At 43.3% G+C, this 25,232-nt stretch overlaps 1 protein-coding gene across 1 annotated transcript in view; it reads left to right on the plus strand.

The window, feature by feature from the left end:
• The first annotated feature begins 14,108 nt into the window (after positions 1–14,108).
• UPB1 (beta-ureidopropionase 1) overlaps positions 14,109–25,232 on the plus strand; it is a 35,236-nt gene continuing 24,112 nt past the window's right edge. The window contains exons 1-3 of the mRNA XM_063088000.1: positions 14,109–14,212; positions 19,647–19,818; positions 24,227–24,314. Of these exons, the coding sequence (XP_062944070.1) occupies positions 14,109–14,212; positions 19,647–19,818; positions 24,227–24,314 (364 nt within the window). The remainder of the gene's footprint in view (positions 14,213–19,646; positions 19,819–24,226; positions 24,315–25,232) is intronic.

Below are 25,232 nucleotides of genomic sequence, written 5' to 3' on the forward strand. Positions count from 1 at the left end.
CTCTTGGTGTTGGACATTCTATGGGTTTTGGCCAACATATAATGACATGTATCCATCATTATAGTATCCTATGGAATAGTTTTACTGTCCTAAAAGTCCTGTCTGTTCCAACTATTTCCCTTCCTCCCCCAAAGCCACTGACAACCACTGATCTTTTCACTGTCTCCATACTTTTGCCTTTTCCAGAATGTCATGTAGTTGGAATTATACAGTATGTAGCCTTTTCAAATTGGCTTCTTTCACTTAGTAATATGCATTTAAGTTTCCTCCATGACTTCTCTTGGATTGATATCTCATTTCTTTTTAGCACTGAATAATATTTCATTGTATGAATACACTGCAGTTTATTTATTCATTGGCCTACTGAAGGACATCTTGGTTGCTTCCAACTTTTAGCAATTGTGAATAAAGATGACATAAATATCCATGTACAGGTTTTTACGTGGACATAAGTTTTCAACTCGTTTGGGTAAACACTGAGAACCGTAATTGCTAGATATGGCAAAAGTAGGTTTAGTTTTATTAAAAACTACCAAACTTTCTTCCAAAGTGGCTGCACTGTTTTGCCTTCCCACCAGCAATGAATGGGAGTTCCTATCACTCCACATCTTTGCCAGCATTTGGTGTTGTGCTTTGGATTTTAGTCATTCTAACAGGTGTATAGTGCTATCTCGTTTTAATTTGTAATTCCCTAATAAAGTATGATGTTGAACTTTTTAAATGTTTACTTGTCATCTGCATACCTTCTTTGGTGGGGCATCTGTTCAGATCTTTTGCCAATTTTTTAATTGGGTATTCTCTACTGCTTTTTAGGGACTTTTTTTTTTTTTTTTTTTAACTTGGCTCCTTCTTGCTGTTGCCTTCTTTTTCTTTAAATTCTAACAAAGTTAAAGTAGTTTCAGGTAGAAGAAAAAAATTCTTTTAGCCAACTTTCCCTTCTCTACCAAGTGTTTTAAATACTGCTATATAGCTATGATTTCTAATTCTTAATCATCTAATGAGTGTTTCCTGATCTCCTCATGATACCCTCCTCTGCCCCTTCCCCTTAGGAGATGACCAGTATGCCCCCTCAGCTCCCAAGTTCCATCTCTAAGCCTTAGTATATGCAGGTTCTTCCCTACATCCTGCTTTCTGTCATGGGGACAGTGTCCCTACTCCTCCTAGGTAGTCTATCCACAGTGACCTTGGCCCCACTAATCTTCACATCCTTCTATAGCTGGACAAACTATCCCCTTTCTTTTGTGATGGATTAGAGATGGGCAAGAGCCTGGAAAAAACCACATTTGGTGAAAAGACTCTGGTCTTTGTAGACAAACAAATCTTGACTCCTCTGGGCAAGTTAGTTAACTGTGCTGAGCCTCATGTCAAGTGGACAGGAGACCCCAGCTTACAAGGTGATTACAAATATTAAAAGTAAAACATGTAAAGGGGTTAGTCCATCACTTAGCATACAAGACATTGCTTTTTTTCTCTTTTGGCTTCCCTCCCCGCCTTCCACAAAAAAGCTTAATTTCTAAAAAGCCCTATATCCTCCCCTGTGGGAACAAGGGGCGCCACAGGCCTCAATCCTGCCCCTCCTCCTCCTTGCATCCCATTTCCTTCCTCTTTCCCCTCTCCCCCTCCCTCTCAACTGCTCCACAACAACTTCATAGAATGTAAAAAAATAATAATTAAAAAATTTTTTTCAATTAATTTAAAATAAATAAATAAATAAAAAATAAAAAGCCCTATCTCATCTTCAAACAATGAACTGTTCTTTCTTCTTCCTTTCATTCCAAGCTTATTGAAAGTTTATTCTCACTGTTGACCCTTCCTTGTCCCCTATTCGATTAATTTTGACCATTATTTCTTGAGCTCCTGCTAGGGATCACCTTCACCCATTTCAATACTATCCCAAATTCCGAATACATAATTGTGAATTAGTCTCATTGCAGCATTAACTACTTCCAGCACTCTGATCTTGGGGGCCTGCTCATTCTTGTGTCTTTTCTATCTTCTCTGGACATTTCTGTCTTGAGTACTCTCTACCTCTCATCTTTTCACACCCTTTCTCTGGGTAATCTCCTAAACTCCCATGACTTCAAAAACCACTATGTGCTAAAACTTCTAACTTTCTCTCTATCCACTCCAAATTCCAACCCTTAAGCCCTAGACCTGAGTTTCCAGCTATTCACAGGGATCTCTCTTTGGAGGTCCCACGGGCATCTTAATCTCCAAATCTGCTTTTGTCTCGTGGCTCCTATTTCCTAAATGGCCTCACCATTAAGCCAATGCTCAAGCAAGAAGCTGAGTCATCTTGAATGTCCCTGTCTTTTATTCTCCATATTCTGTGTTGGAGTGATCATGATCCCCTTGATTTTTATTTCCACACTGGCTCTTGAATCCATCCCTGCTATTCCTAGTGCTTTGGTTCAGGCTCTCATCATGTCTTGCCTTGGCTACTGCTGCAGACTGGAAGCCCTTACTTCTAGTCACTCTCCCTGTTCATCTTCTGCTTAGATCCCAGATTCATCTAATTAATAGATCTGAGCATATTAATCATCTGATATAAAGTCTTCCAGAACACTGACTACACAAAATCCTGAATATTGATAGTTGCCATTAGAATGGAGGTACCTCAGATGGGCAACATTGTCTTATTAATTACCGTAGCCCACTGCCTACTATTGTACATTAAATATGCATTAAGAAATGCTTATTAAATGAATTAATAAAAGCCCAGAACTATGCAATGTGCACAGAGAATATGAAAGAAATACAGGATGGTCCCCGTGCTCTAGGAGATTACACTCTTGTTGGAGAAACATGATATACTCAAGAAACTGTTAAGTACCTAAACTGAGACACAGACTCTAAATGCCAGAGAAGCTCAGAAAAGAGACAGGTGATTGACTTTTGCAGGCTTAAAAGAAAAAAAGAAAAAAAGGAAAAAGAAGAGAGAGAGGTGGGTATAAGATAAAACTGTTGGTGAAGATATCACAGAGGAGAAAAGACTTAATCAGGATCTAAAAGGACGGGTGGAATTTGTGACAGCAGAGTGTAAAAGGCAGGATGCTCCAGAATGGAAATGGCACAGAGTATTTGCAGAACAGAAAGGAGCCTGGCTTAATGGGAATAGGAGATTATGTTGGCGAACAATGGGACTAAGCTGGAGTCATAAAGTAGGGCCGGATTAACAGAGACTCAAAAGTCAGGAAAAAAGGAGTTTGCCTAAAATAAGAAAGGATTAACTTTTTTGAGTACTCTAATAATACAAAAGCTAACATATACAAAAGCTATAATAATATAAAAACTACCTTTTGATGTCCACACATGCTCTTTTAACACAGCAGTCCTTTGAGATAGATACTATTATTCTCATTTTACTGATGAGGATATTTTGGCATAGAGCCATTAAATAATTTGCTCAAAGTCATACAGCTATGTATGAGGTCCTGTACTAAGCACTACTGGCACAGATAAATAAAATAGTTCCTGCTTTCAAATATCTCAAAATCTAACCAAAGAGACAGGTACATAAATGATTATTTCATAAACAATTACCTATAAATTAGTATGTTAGGTATTGTAATAAATATATACACAATATAGGAGTGTTATTTTAGGATAACCAATGTGAAAGTATTAATCTGTAAAGGCTCTACTGGAAGACAAACACTGAAATAGGAGAAATAAGCTTCCTAACTAATACAGCCTCCTAGCTAATACAATGATGCAGGCAAGATTCAGTGAGGAAGGTGATGATGGTGGATGTGGTAAGACTGGAGAAGGGGCAGGATGCAAGACATTTTTCAAGGAGCAATGATAGTAACAGGCTTAATGTAAGATCAAAGAATCAGATTTAATTTTTTAATTCTGGGAAAATCAAAGAAAGACATTAATAAGAGGAAGATAAATTTATTTCAAGATATGTGAGTTGAAGATGAACTGCACTGCTCTGGGAGAATATGAGGCCTTAGTACAATAAGATTCAGAAATGAGACTTTTAAATTGTTAGTAACCAGGCTTGAGTTGCATATAAAGAATTTTAATGTTTTGATTAGGCTCTCTGCCAGTAGGATGGCCTTTGAATATTTCCTTTGGTTTTATTTTCTCCTCACTCTCTGCTAATCTCTATTACCAATTCTGTTTTGCATCATACTTTCCACGGAAATGAGGTGTGATTACAAAGCAACAAAGCTGGTTTAAACATACAAAAACTTATCCAAAACTGATTCCAAAAATGCTGTTTTGCTCAATGCTTTTCTGGAACTTCTCTGCTGGAGTTTCTTTCAGAGTCAATCTATAATCCAAACAAGAAAACCAATTATTAAACAGTCACACCTTATTTGTAAACACCTCCAACCTAATCACCTATTAACTTAACTTAGCTCTGAGTTAACTTTTCTTGTTTTATCAAAAGTAAAATCTAACCTCAAAAAAAAAAAAAAAGAGAGAGAGATTTCTTGCGTACCAACACTAAGGTTTTTCCAGAGGTTGTGCCACTGACTCCTTGGGCAACTTCAACAGAGGTTTTCTTATTCTGAGGAGTGGTAACATCACCATAGGGGAAAAGTGGAGAATTAACATGTCTAAGCTCCTACTGAGATCTGGGCGTTGTACTGCTAATTATTTCACAGATTTGCTTTTCATTTAATCCTTGAAGCAACCATACAAGCCAGTACTATCATCTATACAAGTCAGTACTATGCTAAAGAAGAATAAAAGGAAGCCCAAGAACAATTAAATAACTTGCTCAGGGTTATAAAACTAATACACAGCAGAGGTGGAACTTAAAAATGATTTTGCTACTGAACCATATTGCTTCTAATAAAATAAGAACACTACTTCCCAACAGATGGAAAAGTTATTAAACAGTATCATTCTATGTAATCCTATACTATATGCCCATAACTTTAATACTCTTTTAATTTCATTTCTTTCCCCACCACCACTTTCCGTATTGATTGAGGGAAATATGAGTAGCCAGCCATGAAAATCTGTCATAGATTTTGAGTTGTCTACCTTATAGAAATAGATCATCAGGCTTGACTCCCTCCGATTATAATAGCAAAATATGGTTTAAGTATGTTATTATCCAGGTCAACAAGCAAATAGTATTTTCTTCCCTTTATACAATATCTTCAAATGAAGGCTATTGTGTATTTACCATTAGGGGCTTTATTCATGAACCCTTAACTAAACACAGACAGTTTTACTTACTCCTCCTTTGCATTCTATTCATTCACCACTGTAATACTATCCACATTTATATATAGCAGACTCTTATACTATCTTAAACTGCGTTGGAAGTCTGCAGGCTTGAATTATTTAAAAGAAAAACATTTCCACTTGTCCTGCCAAGGATGTTGATCAATGCTCACTTAAGTGATGTAATCATCTCATTTTGTAAGCTCCACTCTCTCTCTTCAGGTGACTAAGCAGTCTGCAATCTTCCTTCCTTTAATTGAATAATTTTCAGACTTGTGTCTTATCCTTCCGGTTTCTACAGATTCACACAATCATTTTCTCCTGTGAATATGGTAAAAGGTTTCGTGGTTAGAGTCCTTCTATAGCAAACGTCTCTAGAACTCTCTAGATCTGCTTCCCATACACTGTTCCAGTGCAACCCCTTTATATACTCTTGTTTGTGTTCCAGACAGACTGGCTACTCTGCAATGGCTATCTTTTTTCTGCTTTTCCTTCTTGGTTTTTTTTTTTTTCCTTCTTGCTTGCAGTCTTGCTTTTCCTTCTTCTTGTATTGACATTCCTGTGTCCTCCACACATCCTTCTGGCTCAGATGTTTTCACTCCCACTTCTGGACCTGTGTGGCACTTTTGGTAATGTTATCACCTAACATTATAAACACAGCTACTGTTTATTAAGCGCTAACTACGTGCTGTGTCTGGAGCCTTACGGGACACAAACTCTCCAATTTTTTCCCTCATCCCCTCATAATGCACCTCTCGCCCTGTGAAGTCTGTCACTTACAGGCCTGGCACATGACAGGTGCTCAAGAAGTAGAAGCCATTATTATTATGATTACGAGAACAAGAATCATATGAATTATTTGTGTTTAACCCCAATGCCTGGCACAACATCCGGCTCACTCAATATATAAGAGTACTTCAAAGAGTTCATGGAAAGATTCTCACTAATTCTATTTTTCCACAAATTTTTTCATATGTTTACAAAACTAACCAATGAAGAGAACAAATGTCAAATAGTTGTAAGACCCTTATGAGACAAACTGCAGCTTGCCAGAGACTGCTGAAACTAACCCTTCAGAGTCCAGACAGGAAAAGTACACAGTTAACAGATATGAGGCTGGGTTTCCCAGAAGCATGGCCTGGAAGTCCAATAAGATAGGTAGTACTACCAGGCTTAGGAAGCTCTTTTTGGCTAGTGACTATAGAGGTTGACCATGGAAGAGGGCCTTCAGTGGATTACTCTGGACAAACACCAATATCAGTTTGGCTCCCTAGGTGCAGATGGTATGGTCAGACCAATTCCCTTGGATCGGAGAGAAACTTGGGACTATACGAGAGGCTCCGATGCCTGATTCTTAGAAAGAATTGAAGCCTATGTCTGCAGAGACCCAATGGTAGGATCGCACTTCTTGACTTTCACTTCTTGAGATACCAAACTGTCTATTCTATGGCCCGTTTATGGTTCTTTGAATTTGAGAGCCCTAAGATTTTTTTGGTTCATGTTATAGCAATACGCATAAATCATAGACTCTTTAGTTCAAGCACCCATCTGACGATTGACTTTCTTCTACAATACTCCCACCAAGTGGTCATCTGGACCACACTTGAACACCCTGAATGACTGAGAACTGATCTCCTTCAGAGACTGCCTATTTCATCTTTAATTTATTTTTTAAATGAACTATAATTGATTACACATATTTATGGAGTACAGAGTTGACTATCAGTATCTGTGTGCAAATGTGATGATCAAATCAATATTATCAGCATGTTCAATATTAAAAATCATAATTATTCTTTGTGTCTCTTACCCAATTTTGTCCTAGCCCCTCTTCCCAGTTTATCTTTTGACGTCACCTGTTGGAAATAACTGTATTGGGCTGAAATATGCCTCCCTTAGTTTCTATCCATTGACTTCAGCTCCTCTACTTACAGGCATGTGGAACAAATAAAAACCTCTTATACATGGCCCCTTCAGAAATCTGAATAAAGTGGCCATATCCTGAGTTTGTTTGTTTTGTTTTTCTAGGTAAACATTCCCAGTGCCTTTAACTCTTTGTTGTTGTTAGATGTTCTCACCAACATCTTTCTCTTCTGCATATTCAAGATGATGTATATGCCATGTATCTAACCCAGAGCTAGATAAACTTTAGGTGTGCCCTGGCCACCACAGAACAGTGTGAGACAGTCACCTCCACTGTGTTCTGAGTACTATATTTCTCATAATGCAACCAAAGACCATGTAAGCTTTTTTGGCAGCGACAACAAACTGTTTACTCACATTGAGCTTATAGACAACTAAACACCCCTAAATTCCACACATACTCCTGCTAAAAGCCCATTACATACCAATGCAATTGTTTTAGGGGGGAAGGAGGTAGAGAGAAAGGTTTGATTACCATGCTGATACTTCATAAAGTTTGGGGCCCAAAAATTCAACCCAGGATTTTGCATTTCTGATGATACATATGCCCATGCTTAGTTTGCTAGCCCAAATGATGAGGCAAACTAGTGATGAGTCACAGACTAGATGTCACCTTAGGCTAGTCACCTTTGCTTTATTTCATGGTCTCAGACTAGACTTTCTCAAAATTACCCATCTTTCAAATGTATGATATTTATCACCAGAAGAACTGGTGAAAAGACTATAAATGATTCAATGCAAAGCCATTATCACCACTGGAAAAATAACTCAAAGATAAGCATATATACAGTACATTAAAGATGTACTGTATATATCCAAACACCTTTTGCTTGATTAAAAATATTTTATAGAGATAACACTATATTTTCAAAGCATTTCAACTTAGTTCATTAGATTCTTTCAAATCAAAGAAAGTAAGGTAGGTATTATTATCCTTGTATTTAGACGAAGAAATTGAGACTCAGAAAAGTTGTGATTTGTCTATAGTTACATGGCCAAAAAAGGGTAGAACAAGGGATGAACACTAAATCCTTTGATTTCTAGTCTAGTTCAGTCTCCACTGTACTCATGGCATTCCAACACAAGTGAGACAGTCCAAGTCCCTGGCCTTAAGGCACTAATATCCAAGGTGTTCTCTAGGTGTTAGGCAATGTGCTCTACTTGCCATTGCCATCCGGATTTTAAAAAGGGTCGCGCACTTCAGCAATTATAAAATCACAGAATTTATGAGAATTAGTCCAATACCTTTAACTTTAGAGATTAGGAGGTGGCATCAAATAATTTACCTAAAGCTGCAGTTACCTAATAGTAAAATCAGGGTTAGAACCTATTTATATACCCAGTCCAATATCCTTTCTCTTACAAAATACAAGTAAGCAGCTACTACCTATAGCAAGGACATTTCTAAAAATGAGGTCTGACACATATTCTCTGTAACTCAGGAATGTCATGCCTAAGGATCCCACCAAATTCCTAATCCAAGAGAATATGGGCCAAGAAGTTAATCAAAGAGGGACGAACCATGAGATACTGAACCAGCAACTTTCCTGTAAACAGAGCTGTACTACATGAAGCAGCCCAAGGAGACAGACCCTCCCATCCCAATATCTACTACTGTTGGAGCTATTCGGGGATTTAGACTATATTGGGAAGATGTGCATAGGTTATATGCAAATACTATGCCATTTTATATCAGGGACTTGACCATCTTCAAATTTTGGTATCTGTAGAAGGTCCTGGAACAAATCCCCAACAAATACCAAGGGATGACTGTATATGTAAAAAGGACCTGGTAAGTGACTATGTAAGCATTTGTAAATACTGACAGGATGTTCAATTTGATTCAACAATCATTTATTGAGCATCAGTTATATGCAAAGCACTGTAGATTCAAAGATATGCCATACCTCTATTCTCAAAAAACTTTAACAGATTCAATATTAGCTGCACAGAGTGCTATGGCAACACAGAAGTAGGAACTTAGCAAGGAAGGAGCCAGGGAGGCTTTCCAGAAGAGAAGACACTTGAATTGAACCTTACGGTTTGAGTAGGAATTCCCTAGCTGAAGAAGATGAGCAAAGACAAAGGCATGATATGGTGTGGAGTGTTTATGCAAATAGAGGTAGTTTGACAACGCTAGGGCCCAAAGTATCAGGCAGGGAAGAGGCATGGCATGAGGCCAAATCAGAGGGCCTCATGCCATGCCATTTTAGACTGCAGCCTAAACTAATGGATTATTCTGAGAATCAAGGTCAAGGGGGCATTTGAAGTTGGGAGGTAGGAAGACTGATTATGAAGTAATCTAGAAGATGATGAGAGCCTGTACAAGAACAGTAGCAATACGAATGCATAAAATGCATCAGATAGGCCATATTTCAGAAAAAAACTAGGCTACTGTATGATGTTATCTGAGGGGTGGGGTCTCCTGATCTAAATATTTCTCTCAGGGTCTCTCCTCAAGCCTGACAGTTCCACCATCAGAGGTTCTTCCTACAGGATCTTTAAGAGTCCCCTACTAAAATAGAGTTGAACACTGCATTTTAGTGTATATCAGCTAACAGTAAGATGGATTATAAAAATTTACTGGTACAGTTAACCATAATGCACTGTATATTTCAAAATATCTAAAAGAGAGGATTTTAAATGTTCTCATTACAAAGAAATGATAAATACTTGAGGTGATGGATATGTGAATTAGCCTGATTTGATCATTCCACAATATGTACATGTACTGAAACATCACATTGTACCCCATAACGTACACAATTATTTGTCAATTAAAATAAACGAAAACTTAAAAAAAAAATTTTTTAAGAGGCCTTTCAGAGATGAGCAGTGCTAATTATGAGAGAAGAAAGGAACCCAAAGCAAAAACAAGGGACGAAGAGTTCAGGCTGCTAAAAGGAAGACAAAGAAACTCATATGTCACAATTTTGGCTAGGCTGGTCTAACTCTGCTACAAAATCCTTTTCAGTAAACTTGGGTGCTCTACTCCAAATGTCTTTCACGTAAGACACTTAAGTCTACATAATGATGATAATAATAATAATAAAATAAACCCTAGCAAAAAAAGAATTGTGACTTCTGAACACCATGTAGGGACAAGTTAACCCAGAAATTGGGCCTTAGAATGTTGTTTAGAAACTGGATCACCTCAGATCTTTTCCTTCTTGACTATGAGTGAAATGTTGGTTCCTATAGTTTCATTTCCAGTAAATGTCAAATACCAAGAAACCCTGCCCCTTATCTTACAGTATTATTAGGAGAATCGAATGGGACAAGAAGACGCAAAAGGCTTTGTGTGCTGTAAAGTGCTTAATGAGGGCATAAGCAGTCCCTCTGGCTCACAGGAAAAAAGAGGACAGGTGGGATCTCCGTTACATTACCCTTGCAAGGACTGGGCACCAATGATCTTCACAAAATTTTAGTCCTTCACATGTTAATGAGCAAAACCCACAGTACCTTGAGATCCTTCCCTAAGTATTAAAATGAACACTTTATGAATTTAAAAGTAACACCTAAAAACAGACACTCATACAAATAAGCTCATTCTGTAGAACCACCCTCTATAATGAAACTTTTGTCATAATTAAACAGAGGAATTTATATATGACTAGATTATTAAAATTATATTTTATTAGAATTATATTTTATTAGAATTAGGAAAAGACTTGGGTCATCTCTATAGACTATCTTCCCAGTTCTCTCCCCTCCCCTGCCTTTCTTACAACAGGAAAACTGAGGTTACAGTAGAACCCAAACTAAACTACGGGTTTCATGACTCCTGGTCTACAGCTCTTTTTTCTATAAAATATATTTTTTAAAAACTTCGGGGCCGATCCCGTGGCGCACTCGGGAGAGTGCGGCGCTGGGAGCGCAGCAGTGCTCCCGCCACGGGTTCGGATCCTATATAAGGATGGCCAGTGCGCTCACTGGCTGAGCGCGGTGCGGCCGGTCACAAAAATGACAACAACAACAACAACAACAACAACAACAACAAAAAATTTCAAACACAAAGAAAACATGGGTAATAACAAACACCCAGATTTTTAAAATGTTAATACTGTCATATGCTTCAGATCTCTTTTTAAAAGAATTAAAACATTATACATCAGCAGATGATCCCCACTCCTCTATCCCACTCTCCTACCTCCCTCTCCAGAGGTACCCACCATATATCGAGGTTGTGTGTATTCTATCTTTCCTGCTCATGTTTTTATACAGCTTACCAAATTACAGATCATACATCATAAACCACACCATGTTGTCACAGAAAGAGTTGTTCTTCAAAACAAGGAAGAGTCCCTTACTCTAGTATGCTTAAACAATTATAACTTTTAGGGTTTGGCTACATATTTCAGAAAGAAACTAGGGCAGGGCTTAAAGTCTTTTTCAATGATTACCACAGAAGGATCTAGTGAAGTGCCTTGTTATCATTCAGAGTGAAAAATAAATCAGGCAAATATAAAAATTTTAATACAACTTTTTTTATTTTTCTTTATTCTAAAGTTTGTGCTTTGTATTTGTGAAACACTGGTTTATTATGACCTAGTGTGAATGATCTATCACTGAACAATAGAAAAAGATGGATTAAGCAATTTAAGTAGTAATAATAGTTTCTACTCCTTCTTCAAGGTCCAACTAAAATGTCACCACCTCAATGTCCTTGATCCCATCATAATTCCTTCAGCAATGATTTATTGAGTGCCAAAGCCCTTTAGATACAAAAGTATATCAGACCCAGTTCCCGCAGAGTTCAGAAATAATTACACAATAGTGTCTGATAAATATACTAAGAGAGGTATCTATAAAGGACTGGTGGAGCCTAACTTTTTGTGGGACAATTAGAGAAGACCTTATAGAGGAGGTGATATTTCAACTGCACCTTGCAGGATGAGTAGGAGTTCACAAAACAGAGGATGTAAGGTGATTCCAGGTAGGGAGACACTGAATGAGAGGGTACAAAGGATGGTAAGATATTAGTTTTAGGAAGACAACTAAGGATAGACATCAGAGGTGGAGAGACAAGTCAGAAGACTGGCAACAACCCAAACAAAAGATGACATGATTGCAGGCATAAGATGGGAGGTGGAAGGATTTTAACAAAACCCAGGAGATAAATTTAGCAAAACTTAATGCTTGATTCTATGGGGGAAAGAAAGAACATGGAGGAATTGCGAATGACTCCCAAAGGCTTGGCAAATGACTGGGTGGTGAGGCCATTACTGAAATAAGGAATGTAGTATATAGAAGACAAGAGCAGGCCTGAGAAAGGGGGTTAAAAGTTCAGTTTGAGGCATTTTGATTTGGGGATGAAGCCTCTTTCATGAGGTCTTCAATGATTCCCTTTTCTAGGCTGGAAATCACCCCTTCATTTGCACTCCATAGCATGTTGTATACCTTTTTCATATTAAATTATTTAAATCTGTTTTATTTACAAGTATTTACATGTCTGTCTCTACATCATGGAAAAAAGGTACAAGGTCTTCTCCATCTTTGCATTGCCGTGATGGTGGTGCTTTACACACAGAAAGTCCTCAGACTCTGCATTCTTGAAAAGGCAGCTTTCAGTAGATACTAGAAATGGTCAGCTAACATTGCTCAAAACAATGATCAAAACCTGTGAGTTAGTAGCCTATATAAAATACCTAAAGTATTTGGCCCTACAGCACCTACTTCCAACGTAAGATTCTATATAAATAAGCTCCCTTTGTGATTGCCTTATCCTACTTTTAAACAACCTGCAAGGCAGTATTTGTACTCTGATTTTACAAATAGAGCAACAGAAGTTCCGAGTGACTGAATAACTTCCCTGGGGTCACAAGGTCTCTAAGTGGCTAAGCCAGGATTTGAGCAGAATGGTCCTTCACCATACTGCCTGCCCAAATGTTTACTGTCCTAATTCTCACTAAGGGGTGAAACGGGGATCCTCCTTTGGCTCCTGAGGGGGTGGCACCCTCTAGATCAGCGGGAACAGCAAGACGGGCCCTTACTCCTACCACCTCAACTACAGTCTAAAGTCCCCCCTCCCCAGGAATGTGCCCATATGAGCACTCGCGCTGCTGCGGGCAGAGCTGAAAAGGGGCTCCAGGGTCCAGAGGATGCAGCCCTGCCCGGGGACCCGGCATTTTACTATTCCAACTCGACGAAGGCACATGGAACCGCAAGCTTCCACCGCCTCCTCACCTGACCCCTGCTTCAAACGAAGTCGCGCAGCCCTGAAGCCCAGGCTGGAAGCGCGAGGCCCAGGCAGCGGCCGGGACTCCGGGCCGGCTCCCCGGGGTCAGAACTCCTCACACATAACGGGAGAGACAGAGGTGCTGCCTCGCGCCCGCGGGACACCAGAACTCGTCCCATACCTTCCTCAGCAGTCCCGTGCGGTGGGCCGGCCCGGCTTCTTGCCTCCATTCTGCAGACCGGAGAACGAGGTCGAAGAGGCGAAGGCCCCCGCAGAGGTCCGAGAGGGCGAAGGCGGAGGCGCGGCGGGCCGGCCATTTACCTCAGACCCGCGCCGCAGCCTCAGGGAGGCCACGCCCAAGCCTCTCTCACTGTCTCTCCAGCGTTCAGCCTCGACACCTCGGGGCAGGTGAGGTGAGGAACCTGAAGGCTAGGGCTAGTGCGAGGGCTAAGAGAGCGAGAAGACCGCCTCAGGCACCTGCGCGAGGGCCTCTGAGGGCGGCGGGAGGGAGCAGCCTCCGCTACCGGCATGCAGCTGAAGCTCGAGGCTCGGCCCGGTCCCGCCCGCGAAGGGGGCGTGTCCTGGCGCGTGCCAAAGGAGGTGCGAAGTGCAAGGGGGCGTCCCATCGTGCAGCCCTGCAGCGCAGATTGGCTGCTCGCCGCGGAGGCGCGAGGAGGGGGCGTGTCCGCACGTGAGGCTTTCCAGGCCCGAGTGCACAAGAGTGGAAGAGAGGCGCTTGCGCGGGCCTGGCTTCCTCCTCCCGGGTTCAAAGGGCGGTCAGTTTAGGTCCGGACTCCAGCGATTGCGGAATCAAGCCATGGCCGGACCTGAGTGGGAGTCGCTGGAGCAGTGCCTGGAGAAGCACCTACCACCGGCAGACTTGCGGGAGGTGAAGCGCATTCTTTATGGCAAGGAGACCAGGTCTGGGGCCCAGAGGCAGAGTTGGGGGGTCTCGGGACCACTAAGTGTGGGTCGGGGGGATGGGGGAAAGCTTCAGAGTCCGAAGGGTTCTGAGGAGTGGTGATGAAGTCCTGAGTTGATGGGCTGATACCACAGGAGGTTTAGACGTGACAGCCCCTGGGGCCCTCGAGGGTTGCAAAATCCCCGAGTGACCTTTACAAATCACTTTTCCCCCACGTTTCCCCGGACCTAGAACTGGAAAGGAAAAGGAAGGTTTTTACTTTCCAGGGCTTTCTCTGTGGCCACCCCCAATCCTCTCCCCCCTTTGAGTGACCAGCTTCCTCCCCAGAGGCAGGCCTATTTTGTGGACGTCTGGCCGCGTCAGTGCCTCCAGCCAGAGCCCCCTAGCAGATGTGCTGATTGTCCAGCCCCACACCCGCCTTCCTGCAGTGGCCAGGCCTCTGGCAGACCCTTGGAGATAGAGGCTGGCTGAATCTAGCTAGCCCCAGAACCTTTCCTGCTGGCAAGCCACAGGAGTTAGTTATCATGCTTGGTACAAAAGTCTTCCCACTCCCAGCAAGTTGCGTGTGCCACTGGGATTTTCTGAGGGCAGTGCACTGCTGGACATTGGGTAAACAAAGCTGGAGTTTCTCTTCAGTCCATGTGTCTCTTCAGCAACCAGATGGACCTTTTTAAAATGTAAATCATATCCTGATGCTCCTTTGCTTAAAACTCTATAAGAAATTTCCTGGGCTTTTAGAAGGATATCCAACCCTGACCCCATGCAGCTCCTGACTAAATCTCCTTCCACTTCCTTGTTCATTTGTGGGCTCCCTGCCACCCCCAATCCAGCCAGATTGTGTGTGTGCTTCAGGACCTTGTGGCAGTGACCTTGCAGCACGAACCTGATCAGCTCACCAGTAACAGGAGGGTGTTGACTGGATCAGTGGTTTCCGGTGTCAGATCCAAGGGTGTTTTTGCAGTTAGTGGATGGTAAAGATAAAACAACTGTCTTTGGGGGTGTGGTGTTACAGAGCTTTATCAAAAAGAGGGGCTGGATGACCTTCAAGACCCTTCCCAATGTGCTGATACTGTACTTCTCTTCTACTTTCCACTGCACCTGTAAACACTAGTCACCTGGAAAGTGTCTTAGAGTTGAGGCTTCCAAAGAAGGTGTCTTAATTAAAGCAAGAATGTCTTAGGCTTTAGTTTCTAGGGATGGAAATTAGTTTAAGGGTGAGATCAGCATGTTTTCCTGGAAAAAAGACGAAGAGAACTCATGGGTGTCAGGGAGAGATAAAGCAGAAGAATCTTAGGAAAAGAAATAAATTTCCCACATGGGTGTCTGGTTGGGGCACATTCTGGAGTAGGACTGAGGTCAGGCCAAGGACTACCATGCAAGAGCGATTTTATCAGTATTTGGATCGCTCCAGAGTGGGGGAGGGATTATAATGAGTGGTAAAATGGTAGCCAGCGTCTATTGACCACTGACTGCCAGGCCTTATACTGGGGTTTGGTTCAGAATAACTGAGTAAATGGCTCCCCTTTTCCTTAACCCTTTTCTTGGTTCTGTTCCACTTTACCCTTCCAGATTTTATCTCTAAGGTGTAAACCTTTGTACTTGCTCAGTTCTTGCAATTGGGTGGGATTTGGCTACGAATGGGATTTTGAACTGAAGATAGAAAATTATTACCCATTTAAGAGGTCTTCTCCCACTTAAACACCTGTTCACTCCTCAAAGCCTGACTTAGACATGGCCCCCTCTGTGAAGCCTCTGAAGCTCTGGGGGAGAATCCTTCCTTTCATTTTTTGGTGGTTTCTGGCATTCCTTAGCTTGTGGCAGCCAATCTCTGCCTCCATCTTCATATAGCCTTCTCCTGTTGTCCCTGTGTCTCTCCTCTGGGTGTCTCTTATAAGAATCCTTGTCATTGGGTTTTGGGTTTACCCAAATAATATAGGATGATCTTCTCTTGAGATCCTTATCTTTATTACATCTGTGAAGACTCTTTTTCTAAGTAAGGTCACATTCATAGTTTCTGGGTGTTAGCATGTAGACACAATTCAATGCACTCCAGGTACCTTTGGGGTCTCCAGGTAGGGGTGTCCAGTGGCCCTTGGCTATGTGGAGGTGGGCCTCTGGGGAAGAGGCTGGGCTTGGAAGCTGTCTAGAGATGGTCTTTCCAGGTGGAGGAGGAGTGGGTGCAGAGTGGGAGAGGCCTGGAGGGAATGCCGGAGAGCTCGGATGTTATAGATGTCAAAGGGAGCAGAGACTTTGGTGGGAGACTCTGGAGGTGAGGAATGCCGGGGTGGGAGGATTCTAGGGCAGGACTGGAAAAGAAGTGTCTCATGGTACAGAGATGTCTAGCAGGGGGGGACAGCAGGGAGTCTACTCACTTTAGCAGTAGAAAGGCTGGCGGCAGTTCTTGAGGTGGGGAGTGGGTCCCAGAGAACAAGGAGCTGAGGAGGGGGTGGGAGGTGAGGGCTGAGCTGAGGGAAAGTGTGTTTGGAAGCTCCCTACGAAGGGGAGCAGAAAGAAGAGAGCAAGTGAGGTAACAAGATGGACGTCTGTGGAGTGCTCTCTCTCTCTTTTCTGTTTTTTTTTTTTTTAACAGGAAAGACTCTTAACAGCTTTAATGGTGGGTGTGGTAGGTTTTTAGGTATCAATGGGGAGAGATGTCCAAGCTGAGTATACTGTTAAGTGAAAAAGGTAAGTTGAAGAGCACAATATTCAGGACGATGCCATTGTATTCATAATCAAACACCCATATAGAAAAACATTGGAAAGATACATAAAACATTTTTTCAGAGGGGTTGTCTCTGAGGTTTGGGACTGGGGCTTAGGAGTGGGATGGAGAGGGGACCTTATTTTTCATTTTATACCCTTTTCTGTTGTTTGATCTTTCCCTGCCATGAGCATGTTTCTTTTTTAACAAAGCTCTAGTTTAATTATTTAAAACGCTGATGGTAAAGAGCCATTAGAGGGGGGAAAATGAAGTTCCATAAGTGAGAGGTTGCTGAGGAGGCAGGAGCTTGGCACACTTAGGCGTGGTCTGCCTTGACCCCAGGTTGGGGAAATGGGGGCTCGGGAGGGTGTACTGGTTCCAAGACAGGAAGTGATGGGCTTTCCTCCTTGAAGTTGGAGGTAAGACGATGAGGGGTAGGGGGTTGAGAGCCAACTGCAGGGACCAAGAGAGGGCAGCGAACAGCATGGTGGACCCCATATTGGGTTGTGGCTCATTTGCTGGTCTCTGCCCTCCTGAGCTGTGGCTGATCAGTGCCTGTCTTAGTCCATTTGGGCTCCTATAACAAAATACCATAGACTGGGTGGCTTATAAACCACAGAAATTTATTCCTTACAGTTCTGGAGGCTCGAAAATCCAAGGTCAAGGCTCCAGCAGATCCAAGGTTTGGTGAAGGCCCATTTTCTGGTTCATAGATGGTGCAAGAAGAAAGTTCCCTCAGGCCTCTTTTATAAGGGCACTAATCCTATTCATGAAGGTGGAGCCCTCATGACCTAATCACCTCCCAAAGGGCCCCATCACCTTAGGGGTTAGGACTTCAATGTATGAATTTTGGGGGGACGTAAACATTCAGTCTACTGCAGTGCCCACTGCATCTCCTGTGCCAAGACTTTGGTGGGCACAGCACATGTTTATTGAATGTGTCTGCACAGGGTGTGGCTTGAGCACAGATTGGGTTCCCTTAGATGCAATGGGTCAGGACATGGTGATGAACTGCCTTGGATAACAAACAAGAGGACAGGGAGACCTTATAGGTGCTGACTGGATAGTAGATGGGGTGCTAAGGAGAGGTAGAGCCCCAAAGGCAGCCATCCCAGAGAGTGGAGTGGCCTGGCCTGCATCACCTTGGGCCTAGGAGAGTGAGTGTCTGCAAGGAGATAGAGGTGAGGGGGTGGGAAGCCTCAGCATAGATGGAGGGGGAGAGGCAAAGGATGTTGTGCATCATGGGAAAATGGGGAGAGAAGACAGCTGTGGGCAGTAGATGGAGAGAGACATCAGCCAGATGATAGTTACAGCCAGGCTTGCACCCCTGAGACAAAAGTGCTTCCATCTGACATCTTCCTGGACCGAGACCTTAGGCTGAGGACAGGGCCTGCCAGGACACTTCCAAAGGGCAGTCCAGCTCCTGGGCCCACGGACCTTTGGGAAAGAGACACACAGAGCCTTTTTCCTTTTCTCCCTGTGGCTGCTTATGCATATGTGAGTTGCAGCTACTGGAAAGCTGCCTGATTGTGTCCACCAGGCATGACTTGTCCCGGAGCTGGGGCCTGAGAAGGACCCTTCCACCTGAGGGTGGGAGGACTGCCTGAGGCAGTGACAGTGAGGGGAGGCACGGTGTGGGCACTGCTGCTATTTCTAACCTGCTGGAGTGAAGGGAATCTTGACTATTTGAAAAGCAGGCTTATTGTCAGGGGCGGAACCGAACTCAGAGCTGTCAGGGCCGTCACACAGAAAGTGCCTGGCAGGGGGCGGCGACAGGGGGCTTGGGCTGACAGGGCTGTGATTTTGAAAGAAACGTCTTTTAAAAAGTCATTTCAAGTAGGAGAGAAATATTATTATTAGATAATGGCTGTCAGGTTATTTTTTGATGTGTTCTCTGGGTATTTCATAATCATCTTGCCCTTAGATGGTAAGCCCTTCCTGGCCGAGGGCCATGTCTCATGCCTCTGAGGGTTTCACCCCAACTCTGGGAATGCAACAGGCATCAGGAGGTATTTGCTGTTTGGCCAATGGTCACTTTGGTGGGGGATTCTGTAAATAATTCTCTAGCCTTTGTTAACAAACCACAAAACAGCATAACCACTTGGGCCTTCCACCTGGCCCCATCAGGCACACCCAGCATCATGCATGGAACTGCTCCCACCCCTGTCATCCCCAGCAGGAGCAGCAGCAGGATAAGGTGGTGGGGATCACCTACCTGAGACCCAGCATCCTTACTGGCAAGTTGCCACAGGGCCCTCCATACTGGTCTCAGTTCCAGGCCTCTGCATCCAGCCTGTCTCCTAAGTCTCATTCTCTACAGCCCCTCTCTGTATCACAACCTGCCCTGTCCCCTAGGCTCAGATAGCCCTCTGATCCTCATTCAGAAACGTTTTATGGAATCTATTACCTCCTTTCTGTGCTGACTGCTGGGACTTTAATCCCTGCCCTGATTTCAGTAACTCTAAAACACCAACCCCCATGGCCAGGACTAACCATGCCACCTGCCTGCCAAGGTCTCCCCACTGACTCTCAGGCAAAGTCCAGACTCAGGGTAGTGTCCATTCACAGCTGGGCCCTCCTGCTCCCAGCCCCCTTGGGCCCTGGCACTGGACACCTTCTTGCCAGGACGCCCCCACCTCTTCTCTACCTGATAAATGACTGCAGGGGGTTGGAGGGGCTTAAAATGCGGCTGACTACATCAAAATCCTCTTTCCTCTTTCCTGCTCATTTAGGAAGCTTGATCTGCCCAGCAGAGCTTTTGAAGCCGCCTCCGAAGGAGACTTTGAACTGCAGGGATATGCCTTTGAGGCGGCCCAGGAGCAGCTTAGAAGACCCCAGATCGTTCGTGTGGGGCTGGTTCAGAACAGAACACCCCTCCCTGCAGGTGCCCCTGTGGCAGAACAGGTACAGCCTCTTTTGACTGCAAATACATAAACGGGAACTATGGCTGCCTTTGTTTTGAACATGTCCGCAGTCCCTGACTGGCCACTGGTTCCAGGCGGCAGGCTTGGGCACCTAGAATGGCAGCCCTGACCTCCCCGCTCCTGCTCTGGCCTCCTCACTTCCCTCCATCCAGCGTCTCTGGCTCTTCCATCTCCTCTGGTTCTTATCCTTTCTCTCTTTCCTCTCCTCCTCACTGTTCTTTCCACCTTCCCCTCCATTTCCTCTCCCCCTATTGATCTGAAGTTTCAGTTACCAACTGAGAGGGTGCCCTTTTGGCCAGCTGGTGCTCTCTCCACGGGACGCTGCCTCTCATCTGCCTGCCAGAGGGGCTGTCTGCCAGCACACACCGGTCAGGACCGTCCATGCGTTCTGCTCTCTGCCTTAATCCTAAGGGCGGGGACTCACTATACCCAGAAGTGTGTCAGCTGATGGTGCCTGCAGGCTTACGGGAATCCGATCAGCATTTGTTTATGACCTTACGGTTAATAAATAAATGTGACAGCATCTTGTATTTCCCTAAAGAAACATGTTGTCATAGACACAGGAGATTTGTTTTATACACTTCTCCACAGCATTCTTCTGGCTGCTCAAACTTTCAGGGCTTTCTCTGCAGAGGTTTCCTCAGGATACAGTGTGCTTAAGAATTCTTAGGGATTCTTGAGAAACCTAAGGTCACTTGGATTCAGGTTGAGTTCTGTATCATCTTTCACATCAGTCCTTCCTTTGCTTTCGCTGGATTAGAAGCTGTCTGGTTCTTAAGAGCAGCGGGCACAGTGGTGGCGCAGTCTCCCAGCTGTGTGCAGAGCAGGAGGGATCTCCTTACACAAGCACTTCCTAGCAGAGAGGTTGGATCTTCAGCACCCCAGGCCTGGGCTGCCCCTGCTCTGCCACCTCCTTCTCTTTCTCAGGGCTCCCTGGTCCGCACGGCCTTTGACACTGCTCAGTAAAATAGGAAACAAGGTCATCATATGAAAATGAGGATGGGAAGAAAGATGATGGAAGATTGAGGAGTGAAAAGTATGAAAGTCATGTAAGAGAGTGGCAGAGTGAATGAGTCAGGAAAATAAGGTATAATTGTCAGGCAGCATTAAGGACTCATTTGAGGTTCCTGGTCATGAATTTAAAGAGAAGCCATACCATACAGATTTAATGCAGTCTCTATCAAAATACCATTGAGACTGTTCACAGAAATAGCAAGAAAAATCCTAAATTCATATGGAACCATAAAAGACCCCAAATAGCCAAAGCAATCTTGAGCAAAAGGAACAAAGCTGGATGCAAAATGAACCTGTATCAGTCCATTTCTGATGCTCATAACAAAATACTTAGAACTGGGTAATTTATAAAGAAAATGAAATTTGTTGCTTACAGTTTTGGAAGCTGGGAAGTCCACAGTCCAGGGAACATTTATAGTGAGGGCCTTCTTAGTGGTGGCCCCACAGCAACCCAGGTGTCTCACATGGAAGAAAATGGCAGAGCAGAGAGAGAGAGAGACTCTCACATGCTCTCCTTTGAAGGCTGCCAGAACCACGCTCTGACCACCATTATTAATCTGCTCATTACAGCATGGTCCTACAGTCTAATCACCTCTCCAAGGGCCCCCCTTTCAATCATCACAATAGGATTTCTTATCCTCTTAACATTGTCACGTTGGGGACCAAGCCTTCAACACATTAAACTTTGGGGGGACATGATTTAAGCTTCAATGAGTTTGGGGGGAACATTCAATACACAGCACTATCTGACTTCAAAATATACTACAAAGCTGTAGTAAGCAAAACAGCATGGCACTGGTGTAAAAATAGACACATAGACCAATGGAACAGAATAAAGAACAGCCAACTGATTTTCAACAAATGTACCAAGAGCATATGTTAGGGAAAGGACATTCTCTTCAATAAATGGTGCTGGGAAAACTGGATGTCCATATTCAGAAGAGTGAAAGTAGACCCCTGTCTCTCACCATATATAAAAATCAACTCAAAATTGATTAAAGACTTAAATGTAAGACCTGAAAGAAACCATGAAACTACTAGAAGAAAACATAGGAGAAACACTTCAGGACATTGAGCTGGGCAGAGACTCTATGAAGAGGACTTCAAAAACACAGGCAACAAAAGCAAAAATAAACCATTAGGATTATATCAAATGAAAAAGTTTCTACACAGCAAGGGAAGCAGTCAATAGAACGAAGTGACAACCTGCAGAATGAGAGAAAGTATTTGCAAACTATCTATGAATAGTTTACAAACAGGACAAGGGATTTAGTATTAGAATATATGAGGAACTCAACCCAACACCAAAAAGCAAGTAATCCAATCAAAAAATGGGCAAATGAGCTGAATAGACATTTCTCAAATGAAGACATAGAGATGGCTAACAGGTATATGACAAAATGCTCAACATCACTAATCATCAGGGAAATGCAAACCAAAACCATGATGAGATGTCATCTTACTACAGTTAGAATGGTTATTATCAAAAAGACAGAAACTAACAAATGTTGACAAAGATGTGCAGAAAGGGAAATTCTTGTGCACTGTTAGTGGAAATGTAAATTACTACAGCCATTATGAAAAACAGTGTGGAGGTTCCTCAGAAAACTAAAAATAAAACTACCATATGATCCAGCAATCCCTCTACTGGGATTTCCAAAGGAATGGAAATCAGTATCATAAAGATATTAGCACTTCCATGTTTATTGCAGCGGTGTTCGCAATAGCCAAGATACGGAATCACTGTAAGTGTCCATCAGCAGATGAATGTATAAAGAGAATATGGTATATATACACACAGTGGAATACTATTCAGCCATAAAAAGAATGAAATCCTGTTATTTGTGACATGTAAGAACCTGGCAGACATATGTTAAGCGAAGTAAGTCAGACACAGAAAGGCAAATACTGCATGATCTCTCATGTGGAATCTAAAAAGGTGATCTCATAGAAGTAGACAGTAGAATAGTAGTTACTGGGGAGGCTGGGGAGGGAGTGGGGGAGAGTGGAATGGGGATAGGTTGGTCAGTGGATACACAGATAGGAGGAAATAGTTCTGGTGTTCTGTTGCACAGTAGGATGACTGCAATATTAAACAATAATGGTTGTATATTTCAAAATAGCAAGAAGAGAAGATTTTGAATGTTCTCACCACGAGGAAATGTTAAATGTTTGAGGTGATGGATATGCTAATTACCCTAATTTGATCATTACATAATGTACACATATATCAAAATATCACATTGTAACCTATATAAATGTAGAATTATGTATCAATTAGAAATAAGTTTAAAAATAGAAAAAAAAAAAGAAGCTGTCTGGTTCTCAGTTCAGTTTTTGTCTCTGGATTTGTTGTTTGTGAATATGTCTCCTCAACTGTCCCAGATTGTCAGGTTGCAGGGTCAGGGATGGTGTTCTCACCCCCACAGCACCTAGAAGTAAACTTTGCATATTACCAATGCTAGGCAAATGTGTGTCCACTTGGCTGACACCATCAGCAAATGTCCGTGAAGCCATGGAGTGCACAGCCTCTTGTGGGAAGAGACTAAGGGCATTGGAAAGAATGTGTGCACTCTGGTTTTCAGCCTGGTTCCTTTGGTCTTTCTTTGAACAAACATTTGTGAATGTCTTCTGGGAGGCAGTGGGGTCCTGGGAGTGACAGACAGCAGGGGAAGGAGGAACAGTGGCAGCCCAATGGGAACAGCACTGCCATGAGGGCACCCATAGGCTGGGGGACTCCAAGTTACCTGACACTCAGCCGCAGCAGCTGCGGAGATTCACAGAGGGGCAAAACGTGACAGAGGCAACCCCTCCAGGAAGATTAGGTAAGGGAGGGAAACACATTCCTGGCCGGGGTCATAGCACATATCAAACCTTGGGGATTTAAAAGAGCTGGGAAAGGTGAGTCCTTAGATGATAAGATATACACCATAGAAGTAGAAGTGGCAGGACGAGGTGTGCCCAAAGCCTTGAGTGCATGATGGTGGAGAGTGGACTGTGTCACACGGCCAAGGGGAGCAGTTGACCTAGGGGATGGTCATATGTGTGGGTCCTGCTTGCAGGAAGCAGCACCATCCTCATTCGTGTGTCTCAGCAACCCCATGAGACAGGTGGGGGTCTCCTCTGTTGTCAGATTAGGTAACCGCGGCAGTTTCCAAGTGTCCGTGGGGGCCCAGAGCCTTTGCACCTCCTTTGCACCTTGCAGATTTGGGGCCTGATGAGAAAATCAAGTATTAGGATCTCCCCACCCTACTCATCCTCTCCACCTGGCTAGGTGGGGGTTTATTGTTCAACATGCATTGGGATGAGTCCCTAAAAATTGTCTTTGCCAATAGAACTAGATAGATTCTAATCCTTGCTTTTTAAATTGTCAGGTCTCTGCCCTTCACAGACGCATAGAGTCCATTGCAGAGGTGGCGGCGATGTGTGGAGTCAACATCATCTGTTTCCAGGAAGCGTGGAGTAAGTCTTTCTTGTGGGGCTTTCGTTGTCTCCTTCAAGCAATCGTGAATTATCTTCGTGTTGCCAGGAGTCTCTGCTATCTGATTTTTAAACAATCTTTTCTCATAGATAGAAAAGTTCTTTGTCAACACCACCAGAAACCCAGGAACCCCCACCTCCCTCCCTCTTACTCTCCCTAGTCTGTTGATTGGTCTGAATCTATTCCCTGCTTCCACCTCTGTACCACTGTCCTGGTCCAAGCTGCCAGCAGCTCTGTCCTGGGCTTTTGTAATGCCTCCAGCTGGTCTCCTTGTGCCCTCCACTCTGGCCCCTCCTGACCCTGCTTCACCTTCAGATCTCAGCTGAGATCCAGCCTCACTAACTGAAGTTGAGTCCCTGTTACATACACTCCTGGTACCATGTACAATTTCTTTATGTTATTTTTTATTTAAATCAGAGTTATACATGCTCATGGTTTAGAGTCAAGTGGGTTTACAAGGTCTTTTCCCAAAAAATAGCTATCCTCCTCCCCACAGGCAATTTCTTTCCACATTTAGCTGGTTCCTTTGGAATTTACCTTTGTGTTGCAACTTCCAAATTTTGCTGTTTTGTGTCTTCTGTTGATTTCTCACTATGGAAGAATTCAGTCATTGTCCTTTGCCTCTTCCTGTTCCCTCTACACACATGTACCCTTCCTGTTCTATCCCCTATCCATTCTCTGCCAAGCCATTTTGTCAACTTTGATTTCTTTTCTGAATAACGCTCTGTTTTCTCTGGAGTTTGTTTTGTTTTCAACATACTTACCACAGGCTCAACCCCAAACTTTTTGCCAGTTTCCTAAATCTCTTTAACATGTTTAGACACGGGCTGGCCCATGGCTCACTCAGGAGAGTGCGGTGCTGATAACACTAAGGCCACGGGTTCAGATCCCATATAGGG

This window comes from Cynocephalus volans, chromosome 2 (genome assembly GCF_027409185.1).
Source record: "Cynocephalus volans isolate mCynVol1 chromosome 2, mCynVol1.pri, whole genome shotgun sequence".
Taxonomy (NCBI): Eukaryota; Metazoa; Chordata; class Mammalia; order Dermoptera; family Cynocephalidae; genus Cynocephalus; species Cynocephalus volans.